The sequence below is a fragment of the Carettochelys insculpta genome, chromosome 2, assembly GCF_033958435.1.
Source record: "Carettochelys insculpta isolate YL-2023 chromosome 2, ASM3395843v1, whole genome shotgun sequence".
In the NCBI taxonomy this organism is placed as follows: Eukaryota; Metazoa; Chordata; order Testudines; family Carettochelyidae; genus Carettochelys; species Carettochelys insculpta.
The window spans coordinates 250,015,876-250,040,134 of NC_134138.1; the positions used below are offsets into that span (position 1 = coordinate 250,015,876).

The 24,259-nt window shown below is 48.1% G+C and overlaps 1 protein-coding gene across 21 annotated transcripts in view; it reads left to right on the forward strand.

Annotated features, from left to right (window-relative positions):
- The window catches only part of SVIL (supervillin), a 226,131-nt gene that overhangs the window by 161,825 nt on the left and 40,047 nt on the right, over nucleotides 1–24,259 (forward strand). For 11 of the 21 annotated variants that reach the window (XM_074984945.1, XM_074984944.1, XM_074984946.1 and 8 more), the window contains 3 exons: nucleotides 17,540–17,672; nucleotides 22,444–22,521; nucleotides 23,125–23,193. In XM_074984945.1, the coding sequence (XP_074841046.1) occupies nucleotides 17,540–17,672; nucleotides 22,444–22,521; nucleotides 23,125–23,193 (280 nt within the window). The remainder of the gene's footprint in view (nucleotides 1–17,539; nucleotides 17,673–22,443; nucleotides 22,522–23,124; nucleotides 23,194–24,259) is intronic. The other 10 variants (XM_074984952.1, XM_074984940.1, XM_074984941.1 and 7 more) reach the window with 2 other exon arrangements.

The following is a 24,259-nucleotide window of genomic DNA, read 5'->3' on the forward strand; positions in this document are numbered from 1 at the left end:
CCTTGCTCCTTCCCAGGATAACCCACAAGGCAGTGGGGTGTGGAGAATGTGCTTAAGGATCCCACTACTTCATACCTCCCCGTCACTACGAGTCACCATAGCTCCCTGTGGAGCAATGACCTCATATCCCCGGGACCCTCCTCCCCACCTTTCGTCCCCCACCCCCAGCTACCATCACCATAGGACCCTCCCCAACCCACTACCCCCATCTGCTCCCATGTCCGCCCTCCTCACTGCACTGGCCCCTCTCCCCCCCAGCTGCTCTCAGTGCCCCCAGGTCCACCTTCCCCCATCGCTCTTCAGGCTCTTCTCTTCAGAGACTCCTTTTCCTGATAGTGCTGCCTCGCAGGGCACAGGTGGAACACCATACCTGAAATGTACAACAAACACGGGGCTCCTCCCTTGGCGAACTCCCAGAGGCAAACTCCCTTCCCTGTTAGCTGCTGCCCCTGTTCGCTGCTCACAGTGTTCACTGAAAGCTCCCTTCTTATAGAGAGAGCTGCTAGCTGGTTTAGCCTGGCTCAAAGCCTTGCCTCCAGTCTCATCAGCCCTTGAAGGCTCACCTGGCAGGGAACTCCCCCAGTTCACACCTTGCAAACTGCTCCTCTCAGCACAACACAAGCTCAGGCACACAGGCAGCTGATCAAACTGCCCTTCTGTGCAAAGTAACATAGCTGCACAGACAGATATTCACCCACCAGCTCACCACACAGCCCCCCAAATCCCACACTCACCCAAGCTCCTCTAGGACGCTTTGCCCAGAGGCAAACTCCCTTCCCTGTTAGCTGCTGCCCCTGTTCTCTGCTCACAGTGTTCGCTGAAATACCTGCTATGGTAATACAGATGATAATCAAACTGTAATTTAAGTAAACCAGACAAAACATTTTGGGACTGAGTTCAGTCCTCACCTGGCATAAATAGAGAAGAGCTCTAGTCAGGTCAGTGAAAACAAGCCAGTTCACACCACGAGACCTGAATCTGTTCTCACTGTATCACTAGCAATAATGCATAAAGAAACAAAAGAAGTCAGTGAGTTTATCAATACATTGTTACCAGAAATGTTTCCGTGCTGACTTTTTGTGGATTCTCAAGTTTGGACACCCAAGTCAAGGTTTTAAGAAACAAGAACCCAAAGTTTGGTTCCTAAATACATGGCCTAGTTTTCTACTTCAGTGACTTGAAAGGGAGTGATTTAGCACCTCTGGAAAACATGGCCCTGTAGGAGCCTAAAAACAAGATGGGGTGTAGGAAAAAAAACCACACCCTGTCCCTCAAATTTGCAATATTTTTTTTTAAAAGTATACACCAAACAACTGAAAAATGATGACTTTTGGAGCCTTCTCTCAATGGATGCCACTGATTTAAAATAGAGCATAGCTTGTAGCACCTGTAAATTGGAGACTGTGATGCAACTGCCTTGCCCTTCCCTGCTCTGAAACAAAGGCTGCTTCTTCGAGTGGTCCCCGTGGGTGCTCCACTGTAGGTGTCAGGCTCGCCCCAGCGCCACAGGTCGGAAACTTCTAGCAGTGTCCATCAGATCGCGCATGCGCCGCTCCCCCGCGTGCTCTCGGCCATGTGCGCGATCCAGTCCCCGCCAGTTCCTTCTCAACCACCAGTGGCTGCAGACGGAATTTGCTCCAGCTCCAACACCTGAGACAAAAAAAAAAAAAAAAGAGAAACTGTGATTATTGTTGTTGATAGTTATTAGTTGTTAGTAGTTGTGTTCTCACTGTTCAAACCATTGTGCAAAAAAAAAAAAAAAAGGGAGGAACAAAGGGGAGAAGAGTGGATGCAGGCGGCTGCCTTTGGCGGTCCCCTACCCCTGGAGGCTGTGAACATTATTTGGTTAAAGACTTGATTAGCCGATAAGTACTCTATTAACATTTAAAGACTTACAAGCTGCGGCGGAGATGTCTTCGCAGGGCTTTAAGAGGTGTGCGTCATGCCGCAAGACCATGCCTGCCTCAGATGGGCATAGCGAGTGCATTCGTTGTCTTGGAGAGGCTCACGTTACTCAGAAGTGCTCTCATTGCGCTAGGCTTACAGCCAGGGCCAGGAAAGACAGGGAAATGAGACTAAAAATGATCCTGTTTGATAAGGCCCTCCACCCTGAACCACCGGAGAAGCCCCAGAAAGAGGGGCCCTCAGGATTGCACAAGAGGAAGGCGGCCTCCCTAACCTCCTCGGTGCAAAAGAAAAGGAAGCTCTCTCCAGCTCGATCCTTGCCGGTAACACCAGCAAGCAGGAAGAGCGAAACACAGGGCCCTGACCCCCTGGCTGCTCATAGCGGGGATACAGCAGCACATAGGAGCGCGCTTGGGCCTGCGACTGATCAGCAATCGGCACCGAGGGCGCCGCAGGCTCCGATGCGGCAAGCGCTGGAGCCCGCGGCACAGACTCACACGGCACCGCCCCTTGCAGGACCGATGGCCCTGGAGGAGGGGCACCCAGAACGGGGCCAAAGGGTGCCGGAGGAAGCTATCCGCGTGGCACCGCGTGCAGCGGCACCAACAGCGGCGCCGAGGTCCCCGGCACTGGAGGGAGCGGTGCCCGCTCCACAGGGGCAGGGGAAGGCAAAGACAAAAACCCAGCACCGCAGTCCAGCTCCGGACGTCATTGCGCTGCCGTTATCGCCCAGCCTGTCTCCCCCCCCCCCCGCCCTGAGATACACACGCTGCGCCGGGCAGCCACTCCAATGGCGTGTTTCAGACCTCCCTCCCCATTCCTTCAGCCACCATCACCATGGCTCAGACAACCTTCACCTTTTTCCAGCGTGAGCCCCTACGAATACTGTCACAGATCATCTCCGCCGTTTTCAGTGTCGTCACGGAGATCACGCTCTTCCAGACACCATATGTACACATCCCGATTGTGGTCCAGATCTCCATCTCCGGGCCCTTGCCCGTGTTGCCATGGCTGCCCTTATCATACTGAACACTGGCATCAGGGGTCCAGATCCAGGGGCAGATCCCCACTCACACACCGCTGACACCCCCTCATACAGTCCCGCTCCTTGGGAGGAACACAGCTTCCCCAGACAGACACTGGTCCAGAGTCCAGGGACTTTCCTTCACAGCCCACAAAAGAGCAGGTATACCAACAAACTCAAGGGTCAGAAGAAGTCGAGGAGGTGTACCGCAGCAGCACCTCCTCGTCCTTTCTGGATGAGGCGGGTGTCCCTGGGAACATCTCTCCTTTGGATGACCTTAAGCAATTCCAGGAGCTGTTCAAGAGAGTAGCATTCACACAGGACATTCGAATAGCGGAGGTGCAGGAGAAACATCATAAACTCCTGAAAAATCTGAGACCCCCGGCTTCATCCAAAATAGCCATTCCGCTAGACGAAGCCATTATGGAATCAGCCATCAACATATGGCAGATCCCAGCCTCCATCCCACCTACAAATAAAAGGGCGGATAAGAAATACTTTGTTCCAGCCAAAGGAATGGAATTCCTGCTTAGTCACCCACAACCAAATTCTTTGGTGGTTGAATCATCACAGCATAAGTCTAAGACACCCCAATATAAATCAGGAGGATTGGACAAGGATGTGAGGAAATTAGACCTGTTTGGCAAAAAGGTGTACTCCTCCTCTGTCTTATTACTAAGAATGGCAAACTGTGCAGCACACCTGTCCAACCACAATTTGGACAATTACTCCAGACTGACCTCTCTTATGGACTTCCTCCCGGAGGATAAGAAACCAGTGCTGAAGGCGGTGGTTCAGGAGGGCTATGCAGCCTCGCAAGCGGGAGTTCAAATCGCCCTGGACGTGGCGGACACAGCGGCATGCTCAATGGCCACAGCAGTGGTCATACGCAGAGAATCCTGGCTCCAGACGTCCGGCATTCCGAGAGATCTACAAACAAAAATTGTGGACCTTCCATTTGATAAGCAAAAACTATATGCAAAATCAACTGATTCGGTCCTACACTCCAGCAAGGACTTGAGGGCTACACTTAGGACCTTGGGTGTATATATACCTCCCCATATAGGAGGAAAAAGTTCTATCCCCAGCAAAGGCGCTACACCTATCAACCGCAGCGTGCACAATATCAACAAAGCTACGACCATGGGCACCACCATCAGCAGCAGCAGTATAAGGCCCCCAGGTGCCGTCCTCAACAAAGTCGCGCAACCTCGGGGCAAGCCCCAAGACAGCAAGTTTGACGGCTATGTCAAGGACTGCAATATCAAGACCATCTCCCAATGCCACTCTCAACACATGTTCCATCATCGCCTCAAACCATTTTATTCCCGATGGCAAAACATCACAACAGACAAATGGGCACTGGAAATCATAGCCATGGGTTACGCGATCCCCTTCCAGTCACTCCCACCACCGAAACCTCCCACCCAGTCCTCTCTCATGAACCTTTCCCCCGAGACCAGGCTGAAACAGGAGGTAAATCATCTCATGTTCATAGGGGCAGTAGAGAGAGTACCGGAACAATTCCAAGGGAAGGGGTTCTACTCACGATACTTCCTAACAGAGAAGAAAACAGGAGGCTGGAGGCCAATTTTGGACTTATGGGCCCTCAACCAGTATTTGCGCAAACAGCGCTTCAGGATGACTACAATTGCCTCCATAGTTACGGCACTGGACAATGGAGATTGGTTTGCAGCCCTCGACTTACAGGACGCCTATTTTCATATAACGATCCACCCGGCACACAGGCATTTCCTTTGTTTCAAGGTTGGCAAAGAGCATTTTCAATACAGAGTCCTTCCGTTTGGTCTTTCTTCAGCGCCCAGAGTTTTTACCAAAACCCTGGCAGTGGTATCAGCGAACCTGCACAGGCAGGGTGTGTTCATTTTTCCATATCTGGACGACTGCCTACTAAAAGGGGCCTTGAAAGCAGAGGTCCTACGCATGATACACGTCACCGCGAGCATATTCACCTCGTTGGGCCTGGTTATCAACCTCGCAAAATCAAAGACTGAGCCCACGCAAGATATAGAATTCATAGGGGCACGCATAGACTCTATTACAGCAAGAATATACCTACCCAGTGCCCGTTTCCGCACGATCCAATCCCTGGTACAAGTTATGATGTACAGCCCCACGGTGCCAATCCTAACATGTCTGCAACTGTTGGGGCACATGGCAGCAGCCACGTTCGTGGTACGGAATGCCAGGCTGCACATGCGAAGCCTGCAGGACTGGTTGGCGAGTGTTTACAGTCCATTAGTCCATACCACACACAGGGTAGTATCGCCCCCGACAGAGGTGCGAAAATCTTTGGCATGGTGGGCAGATCCCAAGAACATGCTAGTAGGGGTGCCCTTCCACCAGCCACAAATCACGATTTTTCTTACAACAGATGCCTCCCACATAGGATGGGGAGCGCTCATTGGCAGCTAAGTAACCCAAGGGCTGTGGTCTCCCATGGAACAGACACTGCACATCAACGTACTAGAACTCAGAGCAGTGTTCAACGTGTGCAGATGCTTTCGGAAGTACCTGCACGGCAAAGTAGTCAGGATCAATACCGACAACACCTCCACCATGTTTTACATCAATCGACAAGGAGAGGCCCAGTCCTGAGCGCTATGCGCAGAAGCAGTCCAGTTGTGGAACTGGTGCATTGCCAACAAGATAATGCTAAAAGCTTCATACTTACCTGGTGTCCACAATGTGAAGGCGGACCAACTAAGCAGGCACTTTGCATTCACGCACGAGTGGCAGATCCGCTCCTACCTGCTCCAACACGTATTCCACAAATGGGGATTTCCCCAAATCGATTTGTTTGCCACCCAACACAACAAGAAATGACCTCAGTACTGCTCCAGAGCAGGCATAGGACGGGGGTCCTTGGGGGACGCCTCCATGATCTCATAGAAGGGCCCTCTACTCTGTGTTCCCTCCCGTAACTCTCATCCACAAGGTTCTAGAGAAAGCCAGAAGGGAGAGAGCTCGCATGATACTCATAGTCCCAACCTGGGACCAACAACAATGGTTTCCCCTGCGGATGTCATGCCGCCCACCACTCCCCCTGCCAGTAGTGCCAGACCTACTCACGCAGGCTCAAGGGGCCATAGTGCACCCATATCCTCAGGGGCTCCGCCTACAGGCATGGCTAATCCGTGGCTAAGTGCCTTAGAGAGCACATGTTCGGAGGGAGTGAAGCAAGTCTTGGAATGCAGTAGAAGGACCTGCACCAGAAAGACTTACGAGCAGAAGTGAACGCGATTTATTTCCTGGTGCTCTTCCAAACAGCTAGCTCCTCTGGACATCCCTATAACTGTGATTCTAGACTACCTGCTGGAGCTGAAATGAGACGGACTCTCCTTATCCTCGCTAAAGGTCCATCTCGCAGCTATATCAGCGTTCCGGCACAAAGAGGAAGGCCTACCATATTCCACCATCCTGTTGTCACGAGATTCCTAAAGGGGCTGGTAAATTTGTACCCCCCACGGAAACCATTACCACCATCATGGAGTTTGGACTTGGTACTCCACAAGCTATCGGGACCGCCCTTCAAACCATTGGCCGAGGTACCCCTCCGACTGCTTACCATGAAAACAACCTTCCTCCTCGCGATTACATCAGCCTGCAGGGTGAGCGAACTCACAGCATTAATGGCAATGCTGCCCTGCACAGTATTCTTCTCAAAGGAAGCGGTGACCTTACAGTTACACCCAGCCTTCGTTCCAAAAGTTTCCTCGCAGTTCCAACTTAACGAACCAATAGTATTACCCTTGTTTTATCTGAAGCCTCACAGCTCCAGCAAGGAGGTGCGGCTGCACCTGCTAGACGTGAGGAGGGCATTGGCCTTTTACATAGACAGAACTATGGCTTTTACACAGACAGAACCTTCCAGAAAACGGACAGGCTCCTGGTGTCTGTCGCACCCAGGTCGAAAGGGGAAGGCCTATCGTCCCAGCGGATTTTGAATCACATTGTATCCTGCATAAAACTGTGTTACGAGCTCCGTAAGACCCCTCTGCTAGCTCCGCCCAAGGCTCACTCAACCAGAGCGATGGCGGCGTCGACGGCCTTCTTCAAAGGAATCCCGTTGAAAGACATTTGCAGAACGGCAACTTGGTCCTCTTACGACACCTTCGCCAAGCATTATGCCATGCACCGGCTATTCGAGGAGGATACATGTCTGTCAACAGCAGTCCTCATAAGGGAGAGCTGCACATGACTCGATTACCCACCTCCTTACTTGGGGTCACTGCTGGGTAGTCGCCTACGGTGGAGCACCCACGGGGACTACTCGAAGAAGAAAGAGAAGTTACTCACTTGTGTAGTAACGATGGTTCTTTGAGATGTGTCCCCGTGGGTGCTCCACTACCCGCCCGTCCTCCCCACTTCGGATCTCTGTCCCTTGTTTTTCAGGAGCATCCGGGGCAGTTGGTCAAGGAACTGGCGGGGACTGGATTGCGCATGTGGCCGAGCGCGCGCGGGGGAGCAGCGCGCATCGGCGCATGCGCGACCCGACGGACACTGCTAGAAGTTTCCGATCTGCGGCGCCGGGGCGAGCCCGACACCTACAGTGGAGCACCCACGGGGACACATCTCGAAGAACCATCGTTATTACACAAGTGAGTAACTTCTCTTTTTTTGGGGAGGGACCATCCTAGATCTAAATCAAGAATTAGAATCCAAGTGACCTCTTGGGAAACTAAAGATCTTGTGTTTGCTGCTAATAGATGTGCTTTCCATAGAATCCTTATAGTTAGACCTGTGACCTGTCTTATCTATGTCTCTGAGTGTAGGAAAATGCCTGATATCTAGTTAATTGGAAAGGGAAGATTCTGAATCCCCAAGACATTTACAAATGGCAGTCTTTGGTCTCGCAACATGTCAGATTTCCAGAATGTTGCAGTGCTGCATTTTTGCTCTAGAAGGTAGAACCTGCAACCTGTCACTTTTGTCTATACCCACACTAACTATCCCATTTAAAACATTTCAATCCAAGGAGTGCTGTCTTTTGAAGTGTGACAGTTTGTGCATCTTAAGGAATAACAACACTCCAGAGAAATAGTGATGAATGGACAGGATACATACAGCATCTGCACTCAGACTTGACAATTCCACAAAGACTTTGGATTTATAGAAGCCTGTGGAAGGAGTGCACCCATAGGCTAAGGTTACGCTACAGCAATCCGTCTGCAGGTTACTGTTGCAAGAGATGTCTGGACAAAACTTCTGTCATGTCTACACATAAAAGTGGATCGATCTTTTGATCTGCTCTGTCAACAAAAAGGGTCCCCTGGATCATCTACACAGCTTTTTGTCCACAGTTTCTGTTGACAAAATGCATTTTATGTGTAGATGCTCCATGAGTTTTGTCAACAAGCCCCAGTTTTGTCTACAGAATTCACTAATGTAACTGTAGTCTTAGTATACTGTCTGCTGATTTCTAGAGTAATCTAGATGGGCTGGGAGGGGGAGATGAATTAAAGTCATTGAGTTCAGGGGAAACAAATGACCATTGCTCCCATGCTTTCCACCTCTAGCAAAATGAATTGCCTCAGTGTTTTTAAGCCTGTCAAAAATACTCCACTTAGCACTGGTGATTTGCAAAGCTGTTGAGTTTAGAAAATTGACCTATGTCTAACTTAACTGTGGTAGTCACTCTGGTCTCACCCAGAAAGCCTGTTCTAAGTTGCGTTCAGTTTAATCTTCTCTTCCTCAGTCCTTTCCCAGCCCCACATATGCTTACACCCCATTTCAAAAAAAAAGTTCAAGGAGGGAACAAAAATAAATATCAGATTGTTGTGATCATGTTTAACTACAGAAATTTAGTAATAACATGTATCATATTGTGCCCTACACCATTCGTCTCTAAATAGCAGCAGCCTTGACCTGGCTGGATAAAAATGCATTCTTCTTCGAGTGGTCCCCGTGGGTGCTCCACAATAGGTGTCGGGCTCACCCGGCGCCGCAGATCAGAAATCTTCTAGCAGTTTCTCCTGGATCGCGCATGCGCCGGCGTGCGCCGCCCCCCCGGCCGCGTGCACGATCCGGTCCCCGCCAGTTCCTTCTCAACCGCCATCGGCTGCAGACGGAATCCACTCAGGCTAAGGCCAGAGTCAGATTACTTAGTGTTTTTTCTTTTCCACGTGTGATTTGTTTTTCGGTTATTAAACAAAAAAAAAAAAAGGAGAGAGAAAGCAAAGACAAAGAGAATACCAGCAAAAAAAAAAAAAAAGGCGGGAGGGGGAAAGAGGAGCGGAGAAGAAAAGAACGGATGTGAAGGCCATTAGGCCGCCTGCTGCCGCAGGCCGGTTATCACTCTTTGGGGTGGAAAGGCACGGATTAAGTGCTAAGTACCCTCTTAACAATAAAGGACTCACCACAATGGCCTCTTCAGGTTTTACACAGCGTGAGTCATTCCGTGCAGCTATGCCGGCCTCTGTGGGGCATAGCGAAGGCATCCGACGCCTGGGGGAATTACAGGCTTCCCAGCCGCGTTCTCACTGTGCTCTGACCCCACCCCCCTTCAGTGCAGAGATGGAGGGAACTCTCCCTGGCTCGATCCTTGCCGTGCATCTGCAGCGAGCAGGACGAGCAGAGCACACAGCTACTGGCCGCATACTCAGGCGGCGGCACCGTCACAGGCGGCACAGACCCCCGCGGCACCAGCGGTGCAGAGGTGCCAGGCACGGAGCCTGCAGGCACTGGAGGGGGATACCCGCACGGCACCGCAGCTGACGGTGCCGAGCGCGGCGCTGACAGTGGGGCTGAGTTCCCTGGCAAGGAAGGGGGCAGTACCGGCCCCGCGGTGGAGGGTCAAGGCAACATCAAAAACCCAGCACCGCAGTCCATCTCTGGACAGGGCTGCGCTGCTGTTAGCACCAAGCCCTCCCCCTGTGATACACAAGCCGCACCGAAGGCCTGTCTCTCCACTGGCCCATCAACGGAAAAAGAAAAAAAAAAAAACAAAAAAACTCCATCTCCGTTCCTCCAACCAATGTCACCATGGCTTGGGCCACCTTCACCATTTTCTGGGATTGGATCCCCTGGAGTACTATCACAACCCAGTTTCACCTCTATCGGTGTCGTCGCGGAGGTCTCGCTCTCCCAGACATCGGGCGTACACACCCCGTGAGTGGTCCATGTCTCCATCTCCGGACCCTTGCCCATGCTGCCATGGTCATCCTTATTAGGCTGGACACAGACAAACCACAGGCCTGCACCCAGGGGCAGGCCCCCCCCAACCCGGCTGCTCAGTACCCCCGTGGGCACTCCCGATCGGGGACGGAAACACAGTTGTCTCAAGGGGAGTTAATTTTAGAACGCCGAGACTTTCCTTCACAATCATCCAGCGAGCAAGTGTATCATTGGCCGCGGGAACCCGAGGGTTCGAGGGAGGTTTACCTTAGGGGTTCCTCCTCATCCTCCCCAGACGAGGCCATGGCCCCCGGGGATGTCTCTCCCTGGGATGACCTTAAACAATTTCAGGAGCTGTTTAAAAGGGTGGCTTTCACGCATGACATTCAAACGGCAGAGGTGTGGGAGAAACATCACAAACTCCTGAAAAATTTGAGACCCCCGGCTTCACTCAAAATTGCTATTCCGCTGGACGAAGCCATTCTGGAGTCAGCCATTACTATATGGCAGACTCCGGCCTCTGTTCCGCCTACGAATGAGAGAGCAGATAAAAAAAAAAAATACTTCGTCCCGGCAAAGGGCATGGAGTTCCTCTTCAGCCACCCACAACCAAATTCTTTGGTGGTCGGGTCGTCCCAGCAGAGGTCAAAGGCTTCTCAGTACAAATTGGGGGATTGGACAAAGATGCTAAGAAGCTAGAGCTGTTTGGCAGGAAGGTATATTCCTCTCCTATCCTGCGATTGATAATGGCAAATTATGGGCACACCTAGCAAACCATAATTTTGGTAATTACTCCGGGCTTACTCCCCTCATGGATTCACTTCCGGAAGACAAAAAGCCGGTGTTAAAGGTGATTGTTCAAGAGGGCTACGCAGCATCGCGGACGGGAGCCCAGATTGCCCTGGACGTGGCGGACACGGCGGCACGTTCAACGGCTACAGCAGTGGTCATGCGTAGAGAATCCTGGCCCCAGACGTCGGGTATCTCGAGGGACCTACAGGCGAAGATCGTGGCCCTTCCCTTTGATACACAAAAGCTGTTTGCAGACTCCACCGACTCGGTCCTTCCCTCCAGTAAGGACTCGAGAGCCACACTTAGCACCTCGGACATTTATACTCCCCCATACGGTGGCGGGGGGGGGGGTGGAATTTATCCTCAGCAAAGACACTACACTTACAACCACAGTGTGCTCAATATCAACGGGGCTACGGCCAAGGGCGCTATCAATAGCGGCAACAGTACAGAACTCCTAGGCGATGTTCTCAACAAAGCCGTACGCCCTCGGGTCAGGCCCAAAGGCAACAAGTTTGATGGGTATGTCGGGGGCTACACTATCAATACCCTCGCTCAATGCCAGTCTCATCTCATGTTCCATCATCACCTCAGACCGTTCCACTCCCAATGGCAAAAGATCACCACAGACATATGGGTGCTGCAGATCATAGCCACAGGTTATGCGATCCCCTCCCAGTCGCTTCCACCGACGAAGCCTCCCACCAGGCCTCACCTCAGGGATGCTGCCACGAGGTGAGGCTCAAGCAGAAGGTGACTCACCTTATGTTCATAAGGGCGGTAAAAAGAGTGCCGGAATAATTCCAGGGGAAGGTTTTTATTCACGCTACTTCCTACCAGAGAAGAAAACAGGACACTGGAGGCCCATCTTAGGTCTTCGGGGCCTCAACCGTTACTTGCGCAAGCAACGGTTTCGGATGATCACAGTTGCTTTGATACTCACGGCACCGGATGATGGAGACTGGGTTGCAGCACTCGACTTACGAGATGCTTACTTTCATATAACAATCCACCCGGCACACAGACACTTCCTCCACTTCACGGTCGGCCAGGAGCGCTTCCAGCACAGGGTTCTTCCGTTTGGCCTCTCCTCGGCCCCCAGAGTCTTCACCAAAACCTTGGCAGTGGTGTCAGCCTACCTGCACAGATGGGGGGAGTTTATTTTCCCAGATCTGGGCGACTGCCTGCTGAAAGGGGACCTCAAAGGCAGAGGTCTCACGCATGATACGCGTCACAGCGGACACGTTTATTTGCTGGGTCTAGTCATCAACCTCGCAAAGTCAAAGTCCGAACCCACACAACATATAGAGTTTATAGGGGCACGCAGAAACTCTATCACAGCAAGGGTGTACCTACCCGACGCCCGCTTCCGCGCAATCAGTTCGCTGGTGAAAGTCATTACATACAGCCCCACGGTGCCAGTCTTAACGTGCCTACAGCTGCTGGGCCATATGGCGGCAGTGATGTTTGTGGTACAGAATGCCAGGTTGCACATGTCAAGCCTGTAGCATTGGCTGGCGAGCGTTTACAAACCGGCATTCCACACTGTCCACAGGGTGGTGTCGCCCACAACAGAGGTGCACAGATCCCTGGCATGGTGGGGAAAACCCCGAGAATCTGCTAGTGGGGGTGCCTTTTCACCAACCACAAATTTCTATTTTTCTTACCACCGACGCCTCCCACATGGGATGGGGAGCGCACATCGGCGACAAGGTAACGCAAGGGCTATGGTCCCCTGCGGAACAGGCACTGCACATATCCATGCTGGAGCTCAGAGCAGTGTTCAACACCTGCAAACATTTTCGAGATTACCTACCTGGCAAAGTAGTTGGGATTCAATACCGACAATACCTCTATTATGTTCTACATCAATCGACAAGGAGGAGCATGATCCGATGCCCTATGTGCGGAAGCACTCCAATTGTGGAATCGGTGCATCACCAACAACATAACGTTGAAAGCCTCGCACTTGCTGGGCGCTCACAACATGAATGCAGATCAGCCGAGCAGGTGTTGCGCAATCACGCACGAATGGTAGACCCGCTCTGATCTGCTACAGCACGCTTTTCGTACATGGGGTTTCCCCAGATCGATTTGTTTGCCACCCAGTAAAAAAAAAAAGTCCCCAGTACTGCTCCAGGCCAGGAGTGGGGCGGGTCCCTGGGAGACGCATTCATGTTTTCATGGAAGGGCTCCCTACCTTACGCATTTCCCCCTCAGCGCTTATCCGCAAGGTCTTGCACATAGCCAGAAGGGAGAGAGCTCGCATGATACTGATAGTCCCGCTTGGGATAGGCAGCAATGGTTTCCCTTGCTTCTGCGCATGTCGGACCGCCCACCGCTCCCTCTACCGGTGGCGCCGGACTTACTCACGTGGGTTCAAGGGTCCATAGTGCACCTGCACCCTCAGGGTCTGCACCTACAAGCATGGCTAATCCATGGCTCAGCTCCTTAAAGAGCACGTGTATGGAGGGAGCACAACAAGTCCTGGAATGTAGTCGAAGGACCTCCACCAGGAGGACTTGCAACCAGAAATGGACTCAATTCACAGCCTGGTGTTCCGCCAAGCAGTTAGCTCCCCTTGACGTCACTATACGTAATACTAGAATACTTAGTGGACCTCAAGAGAGGCGGGTTTTTCTCTACCCTCGCTAAAGGTCCACCTTGCCGCTATATCAACCTTTCGGCATACAGAGGAAGGGCCCACGGTATTTGCCCATCCTATCGTTACCAGGTTCTTGAAGGGGCTGGTAAACCTGCACCCCCCTCGGAAACCACTTCCACCATCGTGGAATTTGGACTTGGTGCTCATCATGCTATCGGGTCCACCTTTTGCACCATTAGCCACAGTTCCCATAAGTCTCCTTACGATAAAAACAACCTTCCTCCTTGCAACTATGTCAGCCCACAAGGTGCGTGAGCTCGCGGCAGCAATGGCAACGCCGCACTGCACAGTATCCTCAAAGGAGGCGGTAACCTTAAGGCTGTGCCCAGCCTTTGTTCCAAAAGTTTCTTCGGAGTCCAATCTTAACGAGCCAATGGTTTTACCCTCGTTTTACCCGAAGCCTCACAGCTCCGGCAAGGAGGCACGCCTGCATCTCCTAGATGTGAGGAGGGCGTTGGCCTTCTACACAGACAGAACTAAGTCCTTCCGGAAAACGGACAGGCTTCTAGTCTCTCTCGCTCCTGGGTCAAAGGGAGAAGGTCTCTCTTCACGAAGAATCTCAAAGCACGTTGCGTCCTGTATAAAAATGTGCTTCAAGCTTCAAAAGGCTCCTTTGCTGGCCCCACCCAGGGCTCACTCCACCAGGGCGGTGGCAGCATCAACAGCCTTCTTCAAGGGCTTCGCGTTAACAGACATCTGTAGAGCGGCAACCTGGTCATCATATGACACCTTCGCTAAGCATTATGCCCTGTGTCGGGTATTCCAAGAGGATACCCATCTGTCGACAGCAGTCCTCTCGGGGACAAGCTGCACATAAACCGATTACCCACCTCCTTACTTGGGTTACTGCTGGGTAGTCACCTATTGTGGAGCACCCACGGGGACCACTCGAAGAAGAAAGAGAAGTTACTCACCTGTAGTAACGATGGTTCTTCGAGATGCGTCCCCGTGGGTGCTCCACCACCCGCCCATCCTCCCCGCTTCGGATCTCTGTCTAGTGTTTTTCAGGAGCATCCGAGGCGGTTGGTCAAGGAACTGGCGGGGACCGGATCGTGCACGCGGCCGGGGGCACGTGGGGGGGGGCGGCACGCACCGGCGCATGCGCGATCCAGGAGAAGCTGCTAGAAGATTTCTGATCTGTGGCGCCGGGCGAGCCCGACACCTATTGTGGAGCACCCACGGGGACACATCTCGAAGAACCATCGTTACTACAGGTGAGTAACTTCTCTTTACACAAGTTAAACTTCCCTAATAGGCCAGTTTAGAGGGGCTGTTGAACACTATGGAAGGCCTCATGTGCATATTCAGTAATCACAAAGCTCCTGTGTCAGTCATGTGAAACAGCATAGAGTTATAGCCACTGACCTTCCTGTTAGGTTGTCAGTATGAGACACATTCGTCCTCTCTGAAGTTCCTACATACAATGTTTTGGCTCCAGAAACAGAGGAGTGGCTTTCACCCAGTGAGCAGTACTTGAAAGGGTCATTCCTAACCTATGTGCTTTGAGAGTAACCCCTCATTCTACTCGGCAATGGATGATATCACACAAGTTAAAAAAATAGTGCTCCTTTCCCTTGTTCACGCTTTTTGTATAATTAATTCTAAAAGATACACAGACTATGTATTATCATTTAAAAGGACGAAAAAGGCACACTAACAAGTTAATCACATTACCTGGCTGTTTGGAAAGTAGATGCTGTCTGAAAGTTGGTTAAACAGATGTCTCTGTGGATGCAGTTATTCTCAGACCTTTTCTCTCCTTCTCTGCATAGTTGGAAGGCATGTTGGATTGGACTGGTTGGAGTGAGGGTAACTGTAATCATTTCATTTTTAAAACCAACATTTTTGGGTTCAAAGTTAAACTGCGGAACTTGCTCTAACATGAGCAGGGGGTTAGGAGCCCTCTGTTTTCTTCATTTTTAACTCCATGCCCTTCAGGTGCACAATATGCAAAGCCAAACTGAGTGGATGCTGAAGGAATGGACCCCTGGAGAAGGCAAGCCCTGGCATTTGGACAACTTCAATTGAGAGCATATTTTAAATATACCATAAAATCCATAATTTCTGAACGCTACAAAACACATGATGATGTAGTTTTTGTGAGGTAGGGTATAGATCTGGGATTTTTTTCCCATATTTCCCCTCTTTTTACTTTTCACTGCCCATTATTGTCTGCAGACATCCCCCTGTGCCAGGGGCCTGCAGCCAAAATAGCGAGAGGAGCCATCTTTTCAAATTCAGTTACAAGAGCCACAGTGCATGTGAATGAGATGTTCCTTAATAAATAAGGTCAAACCGTACTTTTTTAACCCCTATTTTAAGAACAGCGCGTGCACAATGTTAGAAATTTTAAGTTATTTTCAATCCTGAACTGGAGAGCAAATGAGGACAAAAACAACACTGCACCTGGGGAATGGTTCTAAAGCAGGAGGCAGCAATGTTCGCTGTGGAGGAAGAACTGGGCAGCAAGTTCCCTGCAGCTGGCGCTCAGTGTCACGCCCGCTTTCCCAGCCAGAGCCAAAGCACTGGCCCTGCTTAGTGTCCCAGGAACAGATGCCCCAGAGGTTTGAGGCACCCTGAGTTCACCGCGTCCCCAGGAGCAGCGGCATGCAGACGCAGCAGCTGCTCTGCATGAGACCCAGTGGCAGCAGGATGCCGTGCCTCTTCCCTGCCCCATGCAGTGCCGGCAGGGTGGAGAGCCTGCCCAAGTGAGCTCTGTAGCCAGACCTTACCTGGGGGACACTTGTCACCTGAGCCAGAGGCTGGCGGATAGGCCAATTCTCCCTCTATTTCCCCCCCCCACCCCCGTCTGTTCCGCCTTCTCTTCAGTTCTCCGCCCCCGGATCCACCAACTTGCACCCGGTGGAGGGGGGAAGGAGCCAGCCCGAGCCAACTGAAGTGAAAGATGCAGATGGGCAGGGGAGGGAGAATGTAGAACCCCCACGTCTAGCCCCGCCCTCTCCCCCCCTCCCCCCAAGCCAGATTGCTCTCTGCTGCGGCCTGAATGGAGTTGTTGCAGCATTGGATGATGCTACTGCTGACTCCTCGGTGACTTCCTGCCCAGCCACCACTGAAATAATAGAATTAAATTCAGTTGGTTTAACGGACGGATCCCTCCCACCACCCTGCTGGCCTTTAAACCAACTGAATTTAGTTCTGTTGTTTCCACGGCAGCAGGGCAAGGAACTGCAGAAGAGTCAGTGGTGGCAGTGTCTAGAGCAGCAAATGACTCCATAAAGAGCCATGTGTGACTCCAGAGCTGCAGGTTGCCAACCCCTGCACTAGACAGTTCCCTTGCCAGTAGAATAGAGTTAGGCACTCTGCTCTTCATACTGTAGCCATAGGATGTTGCTCAAGAATAGATCCCCAGGCTTGAGAGATGACTGGTTCTGCTGGCGGTCTCCATTTTAAACACAAGGAATTGCTCTCAAAAAAGTTGACTCTCTATTAAAGCTGGAGAAATTTAAGTGCACCTGCAGATGTTTGACTGGTTACCTGTGCTTACATGTGATTATGATAGGCACTGAGACACATGAAACGCTCCCTGTTTCCTAGGTGCTAGCCCCAAAACTTTCAGGATCGTAGATCAGGTACAGCCTGAAGAAGCAGGGAATTGGGTGGTTTCTAGGCAGACTTGCCTCCCTATTAGGTTTCAGAACATGAAAGCCTCCTTAATATGTTTTCCTGTGTTCAGTACAAAATGTCCCACTAACATCTCTGCTATTTTGCCTTCATGCTTATTTTCATGGTAAGCTAGCATGTGAATCTACAGCTGTGCTAAACTGCACTGTGGAACTTTCCCTGTGCCGCAGCAGTGTCCATACTACAGGCTTGGTATGCCATGCAGTAGCTCAGCACATAGACAAGCCCTGGGTATGTGTTTTTAAGTTTCATGTGGTTCCAGTAATGGTAACACATTTAGAAGCCACGTCAGAGGGTTACTTGGAATGATGCAGACAGGTGTGCCAGGTAACATTGAAACCTAATACGATTGGCATATTTCTTTTTCTTCGTAGACTGGCACTGCTGAAGAAGAGTGGTGAAGAAAGCTGGAAAAGCAGGCTTAACAAAAAGCAGGAGTATGGAAAAGTGTCTGTCTCGGAGCGAAGCACACAGCTGCAAGAAGCTGAGCAGTTGTTCAAGAAGAAGGTAAAGTTTCCCATGATAGGAAAAAGTATTCCCCTTGAAAAAGTACCGCATTGGAGGCGCATCACACTAGACAAGCATACCCAACATTGGCTAATGGCTACCACTTGTACTGGTAATCATCTTTATCTAGCTTCAAGGTTTGTTTTTGTTTTAAAAAAAAAAAAAAAAACTGCATCGCAGAGTTCTGATATGCCAAGTTGTCTTGTTCACTTTCTGCTGTCTCAGTATTTTCAGCAGTAGGCAGATTGTATTTTCATCAGCAGATTGCCAAGAAGTAAGTGGACTTTCAAGATTTGGGTGGGAAGCTGAATAGTTTCTGAAACATTTGAATGTCACATGGTCACAAAAGCAAGAACAGATTTCAGCTTACCCACTGGTTAAATTACATGAATCTTTCTTGCTGCTTAATATAAAATGGTTTGAAAATCTTAAAAATTCAGGGATTTTCTAATGAGAACTTTTTAAATCTTGAATGGTCTTTTGTTGTCTTCATGAGCATAAAAGAATTTTTAGTAGTTCCTGGAGAACAAAGAGTTAATTGTTAAAGTGCAAATATTAGAACACCCATGAATTTCTTCTGAGTATCTTGTACAGTCCTCGCTGTTACTGGGAAGCCCAGAGCCACTGGTAACCTCCAGACCAGTGTTCTGTGTTTCTTACAATATGTTCTTTGTTAGTTGAGAGAAAAATCTTAGCTTCAGAAGTTAATAATGTTGAGGGGTTTTATTAAATATTCAATATAGGTTCATAGGCAATAGTGAAATATATGTCCTGTTCCCATTAGTATATGAATGGGTTTGGTGATCAGTCTGTCCTTACTGAAATGTTTTCTTTTTTTAAAATCCGTAAGTAGCTGAATCATAAGTGAATGTGTCTGAAACATCTGTGACCTGCACAAAAAGACTAAGAAAAGGAGTATTAGTAGCTATATTTTTTGATTTAAACAAACTTAATTTGATTGGGGAAAACAGAGCTATAAGGTCACATTGTAACAGTTCAAGATTCAAAATCTTCAGCTTTAAGGTAACACCCTCTAGATGAAAGCCATTTAAGAGAATCGGCAAAGAAGCAGTAGTCAAAGTAGTGTAAAATCCGGAACCAGCATTGTTGCACATGGTTCCTTGGCAGCTATCAAAGAGCCCCATCATTCTTAATGCTAGTACTTTACTTAGCTCAACACCCAGTCAAAGTGAGTAGGAAGTGCCTTGAAGTAATCTCAGTCTGGATGTGATCATAATAGCAACCTGTCCCCAGCAAAAACTGAGTGTTCTGGAGTTGCACAGCATTAGCCTCAAAATAGACAGGAGCTGTGATGAAGGTTTATCAAGTTAACACCTATTCCTACCTGAATTAAGACACAGTAGAAAAATCTGACTTTGTGGCAGTCTTTCTAATATTACAGCATTTGATAATTGCCAGAATGGCACTGACATCAGTGATGCCACTGCATTAAGCACGTTAAATGTAAAGCTTTGTTGGAAGTAGTTTGTGTTTCTAAAGGTTTTACAGATTCCCTGAATCCTGTCTGGCTTTTTAATGTCTGCTGAAATAACTTTTGACCTTAGTGTTGTCAGTTTAAAATCTACTGTAAATGTTGTTACCGACCTGGCCTGGAGTCCAAAATAACTGTTATCAGTAAAACATCTGTCAGGGAATTAGTTACTGTCCCAGTTCAGGAAGATCATGAAACAGTACTCCATTCTACAAAATATCTGTGTATTGGGTGCAGCTTAGATTCTCTGCAATATTTGAAAAGTGTACAGTCTGTGCATTGTTGGATTTGCGGGAGTTTTATCGACCTCTAAGCTCTGAACTAGTGAAGAATGCAAACTTTTTATACACTAGAATTGTGTCTCAACATAAGGGAATAAGTTACACTCATGGCACTAGTTTCTTTGTGTTCAGAACATGGCATGGATTTTCTAACTGCTACTCATTTGTCCAGCTTTACTGATTAACGTGCTTGGTTGCAGTTCTAAGGAGCATGTGGCACAATTTACAAAGCTAACTTTAGAGAACGTGTTTATTGCCGCATGGTTATAAACATGAAAGGAGTCAAGTTTGTCAAAAGCCTTTTTTCAAAACAAACTATGTAAGCTGTAAAATACAAATTTCTCAAATTAAAATGAGTGCACAAGCTGTGGACAATGGATAAGTTTTAATCATCAGTAGGCAGTTAGTTGCCTACAGATGAGATCTGGATTAAGTTTCTATGAAATATACATGTAGTTTATGAGGGGTTTAAAACTTGGAGGAACCATTCAGTTCCAGAATAACTTGCCCTCATGTCCTCACATGAAAGAATAGTGTACAGATAAAATGGAAGCGCTTCATAGGATCTGGAAGCATAAAGGTTTACAAGAAGAAAAATATTTAAAAAAAGAATTGTCATAGTGTATTCTGTATATTTATTTTGAAATTTGTGAGAGTTTTTAGTTTATATTTACAGTGAAGCCTATTCATACATATTTTCCAACCAGATAAAAAGATGAAGTGCCTTGACCTATGAAATCCAAATTATTTAGCAGTATAATAACAGATTGATTTAGTATGGCAGTGTTTCCCTAACGGGGTTCCGCAGGAAAGTTCCATTACAATAGCTGACTCCTCCGCAGCTCCCTGTCCTGCCACCAGTGACAGTGGAACTAAATTTAATTGATTTAACCACTGCAGGGCGGCAGGAGGGATCCGACCATTAAGCCAACTGACTTTAGTTCTATTATTTCAGTGGCAGCAGGGCAGGGAGCTGTAGAGAGCCCCACATTCACCTTGCTACCTGAGTGGCCACACCCCTCTTGTGTGCATGGCTCAGCTCACCCCTGCCAGAGGAACACCTTCATGCCAGCCTTCCTTCCACTGGGCACACATGGCTGCCTGGTGTAGGCTCCCCAACCAGCACCACAGATGAGTTAGTCCTGGGGGGTGGTTTGGGGCTGAGGCAGGTTAATCTGCAGGGGGCAGGTTTGGAGCAGAGGGGTTAAGCCTGGGGACTGGGGGGAGTTAAGCTTGGAGATATAGGGGTCAGATTTGGGAGCTGAGGGCAGAGTCAGGTAAAGCCTGGAGATAGGGGGGTGGGTTTGGGAGCCGAGGAGGGTAGAACCTGGGAGTTTAAAAAAGTTTTGTGGCCAGATAAAATTGGGAAACACTGTAGTATGGTGCTCGTCCTCAGTCTCTGACTTAGTAATAGGTCATTTAGGTTTTGGGGGGACAGTTCTCCATGAAAAATAAAAACACAAATAAAACCTTTTCTCACACAAAATTTTACGGTAATGAAAATCTGTATGTCATAGCCATTTTTAAGTCTGTCTCATCAGAGTCTTAAATAAATGTGTGATTCCCCCATCCCTCACATCAGCTATGCTGCACTAGTTTTTTAAAAAGAGAAAATCAATTTTGAAATGTTTCATTCACAAAGCAAGTTCCCTCCAACTTGCACTATACATTTTACATTGCTAAAAGCATTTGTGTTCTGTCATCAGGATTCAGAATTACTCTGAGGACAACACTTTTAAAACCCTGATGAGAAAAGCCCTTTAAAAAACAAAAAACAAAAAAAAATCTCTTGTTTTGGTAATAAGTGAGAATGTTAAATATACCTGGCATGTACTGGATGTGCATGCACACAGTAAAAATGGAACTGAAGCACTAGTCACAGGAATGCGAGCTTCTCTCTAATGAACTGCACATTTCCAATGTTCTGTGCGATGTTTCCTGTTTGTTTTTAACCTGTAGAAAGAAGGTGGAATTAGATATGATGATGCTGTGTCTAATCAGCTTTCACTAAGACTTACTGTACTGTTAGGGGTTGTTCGAGGCTTCAGCTAGAGTAGCAAATTCACTTTTGCTGGGTGCGGTGTTCATACTTCCTTCTAGGCATCTTTCCAGTTTGTATTAAAGTATTACAAAATATTGCTTCACTTTATCTGGAAGACTCATGGTTCTTCTTCCAGTAAGGACTGAAGACACTTCCACTTGGAAACATGCATGTTGTGAGCGATGTGCTTCACATAATTTAGCAGATCATGAAAGCAGAGACGGTTAAAAGCATCTGAGTGTGAAAAGTGTTTCTTCTGTGTGTTCAGCTCAAATTTCAATGTTTCTCTCACTAAGGTATTTAACTACTGCATGAAATGGCTGTGGTAAACATGCTGTTGTGTGAATTTTTCTATTGCACTGACTTTTCAGTGGGGAAAACATTTCTAAGGCTGCTTCTACACTTGCCCCCTCCTGTCAGAGTGGGCATGGTAATGAAGCAATTCGAAGCAGGCTAATGAGGTGCTAACTTGCATATTCAGCACCTCATTAACATAATTGTGGCTGCATGAATTTCAAAGTGCAGACTTCGAATTGCAGATCACTGGTGTAGATGGGGGCAGCTTTGAAAAAAGTGCCCCACTTCCACATTCCCTTACTCCCACAAAACTAATTGGGAGTAAGGAAATGTTGAAATGGGGCACTTATTTCGAAGCTGCCCCCATCTACACAGTCAGTCTGCAACTGGAAGTCTGCACTTTGAAATTTGTGCAGCTACCATTAGGCTAATGAGGTGCTAAATATGCACATTAATGCCTCATTGGCCTGCTTAAAATTGCCTGTTTACCATGCCCACTCCAAAGGGAGGGGTGCGTGTAGAAGCAGTTTGAGATTAGGGTTGGAATTGCAATAGATATATATTAAGGCAATCCCTTGATTTCCCACCCCCCCCATTGTCTGACAAATCATTTCCTGACCCACCTCTAATTCTCTTGCTGTGCTTCTGCCCCTACCATAGGAACCTGTCTATGCTTCTACTTATTCTCCTGCTATACCTGTTGCCCACACATTTCATCCTTTTGTACCTATTCATCAGGTGAGCAAAAGCTTGTACACTACTACACATTCTTGTTGAACTCCCTGATCCCTTGGAGTATTTAGTTATGTCAGAAACTACTATATATTCTGCCTAGTAAATAATACCCTGACAAAATGTATCATTAGAAGTCCATATGTGCGAAGGACTTTCCACCAACATAAATCCCATTAGTATTTTTATTAAACTGCATCTCTAAAAATTGCATCTCTCTTGTAGTTTAGAGATGACCAACTAAACTGGGTTAAAATTCAGTCTGACCAAGGGTGTTGCACTCGGTTGTTTTATAGTACTAAGAATTATTAGCAACTCACTAAATGGGATTAAGAATGGAATAGTTCCTAAATGCTAAGCATTTTTACTTCTCACAATTACTGCAGTGCATTCTACCTCATTTGATTAAATTTCTATGAAAAATACATAGTATTAAAAATGGATCATGTTTTAGCCCAAAGCAATGTTTTTCTTTTTGTGTTCCGGTTTCCTCCAGAAGTATTTTTCCTAAACTGCATTCATTACTCTCTTACTCTGACTTCATTAGGGTTGGCACATCCTGCTTCTGCTTTCTGTCTTTCCTCACTTTTCTGTTTCTCTTCTCTTAAGGTCAGTAGCTCTAGTTTGAGAGAATCAAGCCCTCTGGTCTTTGATGAACGGCATCCTTGGAGATGGAAGGTGAAACATTGCATAAACTTCCTGTTTGAGTTGAAGAAAGAGTCAGATGGAAAACAAAATGGTTTTAAGACCCATTCCCAAAGCAAATTAACATGACCAAATGGATGCTTTGCTTGATAACTAACAGCATTTTTTTGCTGTTCTAGTAAATCATAGCTGTGCATAAGGGCACTGGACTTGACCTGACCTCTTGAGCTTAGTACAGCAGTCTGAGTGAGCAGAACCAGAATACCAGCCCTCCTTCAGAAGAGAGAAATGAAAAAATAGGCAGTGAGGCTGAACATATGAAATATACTTCAAGGAAATCTGAAAGAAAGTGAGGGAAAGAGCAAAAACAGTTAATTTGACGGTTTGAGCAGATCTGGCAGCTTTGATCTTATTTTATATCATCCCCCTTAGGGTCAGATAAACTCTTGTGGGGTTTGAGGGTATTAGATTTTGTGGGGCCTCCTAGGTTGTAGGGTGGGGCCAAAAATGAGGGGTTCAGTATTCAGGTTGAGGCAGGGAGGTAAGGGCTCCACCTGGAAGTTGCAAGCTCTGGGGTGGAACTGGGATGAGATATTTGGGATGTGGGGTGAGGTATTTGGGGTGCAGAATGAGGCTCCAAGCTGCGGCCAGGGGTTTGGAGCATGAGATGCTGTTTTCAAGGATATAGTCCACCATCCTGTTCTTTATTCCAAGATCTGTGATCTTGTATTTGACTCTTAAAATGAATGTTGCTCAAATGAATCCTCCTTATCAAGCAATCAGGACCAGTCAATATAAATGACTTATCTCATTATTGGCAAAGAAGAGTAACCTACCAGAAATACCTTCATTAGATGTACCAGAGAGGTAGCCATGTTAGTCTGTATGTTTGAGAACAACAAGAAGTCCTGTGGTACCTTATAGACTAACAGATATTTTGGAGCATAAGCTTTTGTAGGCAAAGACCCACTTCATGCATCTGATGAAGCAGGTCTTTGCCCATGAAAGCTCATGCCCCAAAATATCTGTTAGTCTATAAGGTGCACAGGACTTCTTGTTGTTCTCTTCAATAAATAGTTACTTCCCTTTCACAATTTTT